The sequence below is a fragment of the Nomascus leucogenys genome, chromosome 10, assembly GCF_006542625.1.
Source record: "Nomascus leucogenys isolate Asia chromosome 10, Asia_NLE_v1, whole genome shotgun sequence".
Classification (NCBI taxonomy): Eukaryota; Metazoa; Chordata; class Mammalia; order Primates; family Hylobatidae; genus Nomascus; species Nomascus leucogenys.
In genome coordinates, this window is record NC_044390.1 from 10,491,871 (window position 1) to 10,502,133 (window position 10,263).

Below are 10,263 nucleotides of genomic sequence, written 5' to 3' on the forward strand. Positions count from 1 at the left end.
TTAAAAGTATACAGGAGGTTGTGCATAAATTATATGCAAATACTACATTTGCATATCCACAAATGATCATTTGTGGATTTTGGCATCCACAGGGTGTCCTGGAATCAATCCCCCATAGATGCTAGGGACAACTATATATTATTCTTTTCTCCTCGATTTCTATGCATATATATTCTTTTGTTTTTGTTATTAATGTAATTGAGCTTTTTGAAGAAGTAGCCTGGGTTTGCAAGTTGTTTTAACTTTTGGCACTCTGGTTTTCTCACTTACTATATTTGGATAATAATATTTATCACTAGAGTTGTTATAAGGATCAAATAGGTTAATATTTGTAAAGTGTATAGATTAGTGCCCATGACTTATAAATGCTATATATAAGTATTAAATAAATTAGGCAAATAACCTGCTTTTAAAACTTATATATGGTGAACATTTTCTCAAGTCATAAAATATTCTCTGTCTCTCTCTGTCTTTTCTTTTTTTAGAAATGGGATCCCCCGCTGTCCAGGCACGATCTTGGCTTTCTGCAGCCTTGAACTCCTAGGCTCATGTGATCCCTGCCTCAGCCTCCCAAGTAGCTAGGACTACAGGTGCCTGCCACCATGCCTGGCTAATTTTTGCATTTTTTGTAGACATGGGGTCTCATGTTGCCCAGGCTGGTCTCAGACTCATGGCCTCAAGTGATCCTCCCGCCTTGGCCTCCAGAAGTGCTAGGATTACAGGTGTGAGGCACCATACCTGGCCAAAATAGTCTCTATAGCATAAATGTTAATAATGCCTTGGTCTTCCATCATATGGGTATGCCATGAGCTATTCCCTTCATTTTTGGTTTTGTTCCTTCCATTCTTTCCATTCTTTCACTGTTATAAATAAAGCTCTGATAAATATCCTTGTACATGAGTATTCATATTCTCATTTCCTTAAATGGAAATGGATCCACCAGGAGTATACATGTTTTATAAGTTTTTGATACCTGCTGCCAACTTGCCCTCTAGAAGGGCTATACCAATTTATATTCTCAGGATAAATATATTCAGTAGTATATGAGTATTGATTTCTCTTTAAGTTCACTGATTCTGGGTTTTATTTTTTAAAATCTTTGCCAATTTAGCAAGTAAAAAATTATACCTTAATGTGCATTGCCTTAATTAAACTTCGTTGTTTGCCACTATAATTTTTTTCTTTGTTGACATCTCTTAATATTTTTTATCCAGTTTTCTATTGGATATTTGACTTTCTCTGATTTGTAATGATAGATGAACCTTTTTTCTGTATATTACAAATATTTTCCCCTGTTTCTTTTAGTCTTTAATCCTGTTTATAGTGTTTTAGGACATACGCTTTTCAATTTTAAAAACAATGTTAATTTTTTGGGTACATAGTAGGTGTATATATTTATGGGGTGAGATGTTTGGATACAAGCATGCAGTATGTGATCATCACATCATGGAAAATGGGGTACCCATCCCTTCAAGCATTTGTCCTTTGTGTTACAAACAATCCAATTATACTCTTTTAGTTGTTTTAAAATGTACAATTAAGTTATTATAGACTATAGTCACTGTGTTGTGCTGTCAAATACTAGGTCTTATTCATTCTTTCTAACTTTTTTTTTAATACCCATTAACCATCCCCACCTCCCCCTAATCCCCAAACCAACCCCACTACCCTTCCCAGCCTCTGGTAATCATTCTTCTACTCTCTATCTCCATGAGTTCAATTGTTTTGATTTTTAGGTACCACAAATAAATGAGAACATGCAATGTTTGTCTTTCTGTACCTGGCTTATTTCACTTAACATAATGATCTCCAGTTCCATCCATGTTGTTACTAATGACAGGGTGTTGTTCTTTTTTATGGCTGAATAGTACCCCATTGTATTTAAGTATCACATTTTCTTTACTCATTCATCTGTTGACAGACACTTAGGTTGCTTCCAAATTTTGGCTGTTGTGAACAATGCTGCAACCAACATGGGAGTGCAAAAGTCTCTTCGATATACTGATTTCCTTTCATTTAGGTTATACCCAGCAGCAGGATTGCTGGATCATATGGTAGCTCAATTTTTAGTTTTTTGAGGAACTTCCTAACTGTTCTGTATAATGGTTGTATTAACTTACATTCCCACCAACAGTGTTTGAGGGTTCCCTTTTCTCCATATCCTCCCAGCGTTTATTATTGCCTGTCTTTTGTATAAAAGCCATTTTAACTGGGATGAGATAATATCTCATTGTAGGTTTTTTTTACTGCTCCTTGTAGACCAGAGCTACCCCATAGGCAGTGTGCCCATAGTAGCCTCATTGTAAGTTTGATTTGCATTTATCTGATGATCAATTATGTTGAACACTTTCGTATGTCTATTTGCCATTCGTTTGTCTTCTTTTGAGAAATGTCTATTCAAATCTTTTTCCCATTTTTTAATCAGATTATTAGATTTTTTTTCCTGTAGAGTTGTCTGAGCTCCTTACATAATCTGGTTATTAGTCCCTTGTTAGATGGGTAATTTGCAATTATCTTCTCTCATTCTGTGGGTTGTCTCTTCACTTCGATGATTGTTTGCTTTGCTGTGCAGAAGCTTTTTACTTGATGTGATCTCATTGGCCCATTTTTTCTTCAGTTGTCTGTGCTTGTAGGTTATTACTCAAGAAATTTTTACCCAGACCAATTTCCTGGAGAGTTTTCCGATTGTTTTCTTGTAGTAGTTTCATAGTTTAAGGTCTTAGATTTAAGTCTTTAATCCATTTTGATTTGATTTTTGTAAAATACAGTGAAAAATAGGACTCTAATTTCGTTCTTCTGCATGTAGATGTGGATATCCAGTTTTCCCAGAAGAGACTGCCTTTTCCCCAGTGTATGTTTTTGGCACCTTTGGCGAAAATGCTGTTTTGTTTACCATAGCTCTGAAGTATAATTTTAAGACTTTTTTTTTGAGACAGAGTCTCACTCTACTGTTCCAGGCTGGAGTGCAGTGGTGTGATCTCAGCTCATTGTAGTGTCCACCTCCTGGGTTCAAGTGATTCTCCTGCCTCAGCCTCCCAAGTAGCTGGTATTACAGGCATGCACCACCACACTTGCTGATTTTTGTATTTTTCAGTAGAGATGGGGTTTCACTATGTTGGCGAGGCTGGTCTCAAACCCCTGACCTCAAGTGATCCACCCATCTCAGCCTTCCAAAGTGCTGGGATTACAGGCATGAGCCACCACACCTGGCTTCTCTGTAGTATAGTTTGAAGTCAGTGTAATGTGACTTCTCCAGTTTTGTTCTTTTTGTTAGGACAGCTTTGGCTATTTTGGGTCTTTTGTGGTTCCATATATATTTTAGGATTGGGTTTTTTTTTCTATTTTTGTGAAGGAAGTGATTGGTATTTTGATAGGGATTGTATTGAATCTGTAGATTGCTTTGGGTAGTATGGACATTTTAACAATATGGATTCTTCCAATCCATGAACTTGGAATATATTTCAATTTTTTGGTGTCCTCTTCAATTTCTTTCATCAATGTTGTATAATTTTTTCAATTTTTACATAGTAAGATCTATCAGCTTTTTTTCTTTTTATGGCTTTTTACCTTTGACAATAATTTTACAGTGGTCCTTCATATTCTATGAATATCAATATATTCTATGATTATAAATATTCATTTTGTCTCTGAGCATTATTATTATTTATTTGTTTTTATTTATTTATTTATTTATTTATTTATTTATTTATTTAGAAACAGAGTCTTGCTCTGTCGTCCAGGCCTGGAGTGCAGTGGCAGGACATGGCTCACTGCAGCCTCTATTTCCTGGGTTCAAGCAATCCTCCCACCTCAGCTTCCTGAGTAGCTGGGACTACAGGTGCCACCATGCCTGGCTAAATTTTCAAAAATTATTTTGTCAAGATGGGGGTCTCACTGTGCTGCCCAGGCTGGCCTCAAACTCTTGACCTCAAGTGATCCTCCTGCTTTGGCGTCCCTTGGGATAGCAGGCGTGAGTCACTGCCTGGCCCTGAGCATTATTAATCTATCTGGATTCATTGATGACTTGGGAAATCTAACTTTTTTTTCTTTTGTTTTGTTTGTTTATTTATCTGTTTTTTACACTCCTCTCAACTTATACCTTATGGTGTTTTTTTTTTCCCCCCAACAAAATCGTCCTAGCATAATTTGTTGAGAAATTTTTACTTAATGATTTGAAATGCCAGTTTCACCTTATATACATTTTAGTCTGTTTGGGGAATTTTTTTCTACTTTCTTATTGTACTTTTGTGTCAGTTGTTATAGCATTCTAATGTTTGAGACATTCATTTAATGTCTGATAATGCCAGTGCCAGCCTGATCGTTTTGAGTTTTCAAAATTTTCTTGGATAAACTTTTAACTGACGCTTACAATCATATTGTCAAACTCTAAGAAGAACCCCACTGGGATTTTCATTCAGATTGCACTTAATTAAATAATAGTGTGCTAACAAGGTTTGAATTGCCATGTTATAATGAACCATGTTTGGTTTTTAAGTTTGTTAAATGTATCAATCCCATCCTGGGGTTAGATGGATCTCAGGGGTTTTGTGGATACCATAAATAATCCCAACCCAGTTTCATCTATTGATTGAAAGTTAAATTTCTAATCAAAAGGTTCTTGATTCAACCATTAGGAGGCTGTGTTCAAGCCTCAGGTCTATAACATACATCATGTGGGACCTTGGGAAAGTCATTGTAATCCTGTTTCCTAGACTTTAGAATACTTTGATGAGTGTTAAATAAGTGAAAGAGCAGTATGTGTGAGAATATCTCATAAACTAAGTGAGATGGAGTAACAGTTTTAGTATCATGAATATTTTTACTTCAAAAAACATTCTGGAGTTTTTCCTTAGTCTTTCATATTTATTTTTTGAAAAATTGAAAAATCTTTGGCATTTCTAGGCCGGGTGCAGTGGCTCATCTGTAATCCCAGCATTTTGGAAGGCTGATGCAGGTAGATCCCTCAAGCCCAGGAGCTCGAGACCATCCTGGACAACATGGTGAAACCTTGTCTCTTCTAAAAATACAAAAATTCAGGTGTGGTGGCGTGCGCCTGTAATCCCAGCTCTTTGGGAGGCTGAATTGCTTCAACCCAGGAGGCAGAGGTTGCAGTGAGCCAAGATTGTACCATTGTACTCCAGCCTGGGCTACAGAGCAAGACTCTGTCTTAAAAAAAATAAATAAACAAAACTACAAAATCTTTGGCATTTCTAGTCTCAGTGATACTAAGTGAAAATACCTGAAACATGAACAATATGGTCAGAAGCCAGCCTGTAATCTCAGCACCTTGGGAAGTTGAGAGAGGAGGATTGCTTGAGACCAGGAGTTTGAGACCAGCCTGCCTGGGCAACATAAAGACCCCATCTCTACAGAAAAAAATTTTCTTTTGTTTTCTTTTTTTTTTTTCTTTTTTTTTTTGAGACTGAGTCTCACTCTGTAACCCAGGCTGCAGTGCAGTGGTGCAATCTCGGCTCACTGCAAGCTCCGCCTCCCAAGTAGCTGGGACTACAGGCACCCGCCACCACGCCTGGCTAATTTTTTGTGAGTTTTTACTAGAGACGGGGTTTCACTGTGTTAGCGAGGATGGTCTCGATCTCCTGACCTCGTGATCTGCCTGCCTCGGCCTCCCAAAGTGCTAGCATTACAGGTGTGAGCCACCACCCCTGGCCTACAAAAAATTTTAAAATTAGCCAAGTGTGGTGGTGTGTACCTGTAGTCCTAGCTACTTGGGAGGCTGAGGCAGGAGGATCACTTGAGCCCAGGTGTTTGAGGCTGCAGCGAGCTGTGATGACACCACTGCAGTCTTTGATTCCCTAACTTGATCATGTATGTTATCCGGGAAGAAAGAGTCAAAGTAGTATTGTATATTTCAAAGTAGCTAGAAGAGAGGACTTGAATTGCTTCCAACACAGAAATAACAAATACTCAAAGTGATGGAGATACCTCAGAGACCTGACTTGATCAGCACACATTCTGTGCATGTAACAAAATATCAAATGTACCCCCACACATATGTAAAATGTTATGTATCAATTAAGGAAAAAAAAACCTGTCTGCATTGTTGTTGTTAGCTGTTAATTGGTGATGTTTTATTTCTGACAATTTTCTAAAAGAGAACCTTAAACTTTCTTATCTTTGTTATTAATACAAAACACTCTTTAGGAGTGTTTTCATTTGCAATGGTTTTTTGAAAATGTATTTTATATTGTATGTATGTTTTTATTTCTTAAATTTCCTTTTAGGCTATTTTAGTTTTTCTCACAAATAAATCCCTTTGTTTTCCACTTTGAGTGGCTCACATCCTCAAACTGAGGGGCTATATAAGTGAAGCAGCATGTTTTTAAAGAAGGGGAAATCTCCCTCTCCTGTTCTCAGACACACTTTTTCTTCTTATACAACTGAAAATAGGATCAACCATTTATGGGATTTACTTCTGTTGGAGTTGTGTTGCAAGTTTAAGCTTCATTCCCAAAAGTTAAAATAATTTTTTTTTGGTAGAGGAGATTTCAGTAATTATGATTTAATATCTTTGTTTTTCAGTTATTTTGATATAACTTCAATATATTTGAGTACTGAGTTTTCCCCCAATGTAATATTTTTTCACTGTAAATTGTCTTCTCTTTTGTATTTGTAATCTTTTTCCTTTCTCCTAGTCTCCGTATTTGCAATCTCACTGACTTTAATAAGTATATATAATTTTATATTTTGTCCTTTAATAACTGGGATGTAAAATTGGAGTCTAATGCCAACTACAACACAGTTTTCTAAACAATGCAGTTAGTATGTTGGCTTATTTGCTTATTTATTTATTTTGAGACACCAGCCAAATTTTTTAAAATAACTTAAAAGTCAGTATCTCTGGCCAGGCACAGTGGCTCTCAGCACTTTGGGAGGCCGAGGCGGGTGAATCATTGGAGGCCAGGAGTTCGAGACCAGCCTGGACAACATGGTGAAACCCTATCTCTACTAAAAATAAAAAAAGTAGCCCGGCATGGTGGCGCATGCCTGTAATCCCAGCTACTCGGGAGGCTGAGGCAGGAGAATCGCTTGAGCCCAAGAGGCGGAGGTTGCAGTGAGCCAAGATATGGCCAGTGCACTCCAGCGTGCGCCACAGAGCAAGACTCTGTCTCAAAAAAAAAAAAAAAAAAAAAAAAAAGACTCAGCTAAGAGTCTGTTTTGCAAGTAAAACTCTCTGGTGTGGCAATCTGAAAGATATGATTTATTTACCCCTTATTTAATAATAAAATAACAAGGGTTATATTTGTCTAGCAGACTATAAACATTTCCTTGTTTCTTATAATTCTTTATAAACTGCCATAATGGGTATAGTTTATTACTTATTAATTCTCTGATTCTTGCATGTAGCCTTGCTAGGAAAAATATTTTCAGATTTTGTGTATTGTGACAAAAATTATCTTTTACTTTTTTGGAGCATTTTCCATTTCTCCATGAGCTCTTCAGTTCCTCACTTAAGTAACTGAATAGGCATAAGCTTGGGACCATGGTTCCTTAAATATTATTTTAACCTTCAGGAGTCTTGACAGCAGTTTTTTGAATAAAATGTTTCTTTAGTTAAGCTGACTCAACGAGGTAAAAGTTAAATATTTCAGCTGTGCCATAAGCTCACGTAAAGCCCCTTGATAAGTGACAGCTGTGACTTTAACAGCTAATATCTGAGTGGTTAGTGGAGCCTGGCTCACCACTATTGTCTCACAAGGGCTTCAGCGCTCGTGTGCTCATATGAATGGTTACAGTTTATTGGTCCAGGTCACTTTCACTAATCCCCAGCTTCCTTTAGAGGATGTAAGACAGACACTGACCTAGCTTGTACAGCCTTTTGCATTCTTCATTGTATAAGCTGATCATGATACAATTATCTTTAGACACAAATATAGCAACTGTAATCATATGTTATCTCTATTCAGACTGGTTTTTAGTCAATTACCTAGCTATATCTACCAATTACTGCTAGCAAATATTCTTAGGTTTACATAGCAACAAAAATTTTTCTCATTAGCTTTAGTTTTAGTTATTCCACTGAAACATCCTCCTCTTATCCTTTTCTCTGCAGCTAGATAATCACCTTTTCCCCCCTCCCCTGGGCTGCAGTTCTGTGGCTATCCTCTCATTTTTTTTTTTTTTTTTTTCCTCAATAGGGTCATCTCTGTCTTGTGAGCTCTGGGTCTTAGAGGCTGGAACAAATTCTCTCTTGCCTTCTTTCCCATGTAAACCCCTCAGCTTAGCTTCCTGCTTGATCACACTCTGTCCCACAAACTTTGATTCCTCCTTTCCCTGTCATTAGCAGCAGCATCGCTGGTCTCTTCCCTTTCAACTCCAGGTATCCAGCTTTTAGGTCTGATTTCTGGAACATATCCTCTTAAATTAAATTGTTAAGCACTTATGACTGAAATATTTGTGAACTGGGGGTCGATTTAACTTTTTTTTTTAAGACGGGGTCTCACTGTGTTGCCCAGGCTGGTCCTGAACTTCTGGCCTCCAATGATCCTCCCATCTCATCCTCCCAAAGTGCTGGGATTATAGACATGAGCCACTGTGCCTGGCCCTGATTTAATTTTTTAATATAACAACTTGCATATTCTCTAGTGTTTACACTCACATGCTTGAATTTACAATGCATCAGAGACTCTTCTCAGCAGGAGCCTCATGGGTTTTAAACTAGACCTTCATGAGCCAGAGTAACCTGAGCATACTGAAAATCTGGAATCGGCCTCTAGCACCTAATAGTGATACTGTATTTTTATCAATTCTAAAATACATTTTAACATCTAAAATTAGGATACATATTATAATCAGTAGTGTGCCATAATTTATTTGGTAGCATCTTTTCTTTCTTAGAGGTAGATAAAATGATGGCATGTCTGAAAATGGATAGTGTCAGATTTGATAAAATACAGTAATGGGCTGGGCATGGTGACTCATGCCTATAATCCTAGCACTTTGGGAGGCTGAAGCAGGAAGATCCCTTGAGCTCAGAAGTTCGAGATCAGCCTGGGCAGCATAGTGAGATCCTATCTCTACAAAAATGTTCTGAAAGTCAGCCAGGCATGGTGGCATGCTCTTGTAGTGTCAGCTACGTAGGAGGCTGAGGTAGGAGGATCACATGTTCCCAGGAGTTTGAGGCTGCAATGAGCCATGATAGTGCTACTGCATTCCAGCCTGGGTGACAGAGTGAGACCCTGTCTCCAAAGGAAAGAAAGAAAGAAAATGAAGAAAAAAAATACGGTAACGAGAACAGTAGCTAACATTTGTTGAGTATCTGCCACACACAAGAATTTTTCTATGTGCTTTATGTATATTATCTCCTTTTATGTTTATACCATCCCTGAGGAGTAGGGATGTTCAGATGGAAAAAATCTAAGGCATAGAAGAATTCAGCTAGTAAGTGATGGAGTTGAGGCTTGAACCCAAGCAACAAAATAGTTCCAGGGCTACCTTTTTAACCCTCCTCCCACTATGCTGTACTGTCTCTTCATAACTGTTTGGGTTTTTTCCCCTCTTTAAGGCATCGTTGGCTTCACAGTATGACTGATGATCCTCCAACAACAAAACCACCTACTGCTCGTAAATTCATTTGGACAAACCATAAATTCAACGTGACTGGCACCCCAGAACAATATGTACCTTATTCTACCACTAGAAAGAAGATTCAGGAGTGGATCCCACCTTCAACACCTTACAAGTAAAGACAATGAAGAACAATTGAAACATGCAAAATATGGAGCTTTTCGTGTAATTACTCATTTACTGTTTACCATTCACTAGATTAAAATTGTGTAACTAAACAATGTCCTTCATGCCTTTTTGCCCTTCACTTTGTTGTTCTCCAACTGCAAAATAGATGCTTCCAAACATGGTGATTGAAGTAGACTTGTATGGGGGTAGCTGCCTGGTTTACAGTTCCCTTTTCTGGAAACAGCCTCTGTGGTCCTGTTTGTGCTTTGGGACCCTACCTTACTACCATAGCTCATTATGTGGGAAGACCTAAGCCAAGCCATATTTTCTCATGGGAATTTGGAACTTGAATGGAGAGACACGAAGGCTGAAAGTCATCAGAACTGGGTGGCTTTTACTGAAGCTCTCTAAGGAGGTTATCAGAGAAATCCTATTTCCTGAGTCTGGTTCTTTAATGGTTCATTTTAAACTGTAAACTATCCTAGACTCTATTCCAATATATTCTTAGTTCTTTAAGCTAACTAGGGTCACAGATTTTTTTTGTTGCTTACAAATAAAAAAGTCTTTAAT

The 10,263-nt window shown here is 37.7% G+C and overlaps 1 protein-coding gene across 1 annotated transcript in view; it reads left to right on the forward strand.

The window, feature by feature from the left end:
- NDUFA12 (NADH:ubiquinone oxidoreductase subunit A12) overlaps positions 1 to 9,806 on the forward strand; it is a 42,040-nt gene extending 32,234 nt beyond the window's left edge. The window contains exon 4 of the mRNA XM_012500286.2: positions 9,524 to 9,806. Coding sequence (XP_012355740.1) covers positions 9,524 to 9,704 — 181 coding nt within the window. The 3' untranslated portion in view covers positions 9,705 to 9,806. The remainder of the gene's footprint in view (positions 1 to 9,523) is intronic.
- The last annotated feature ends 457 nt before the right edge of the window (positions 9,807 to 10,263 follow it).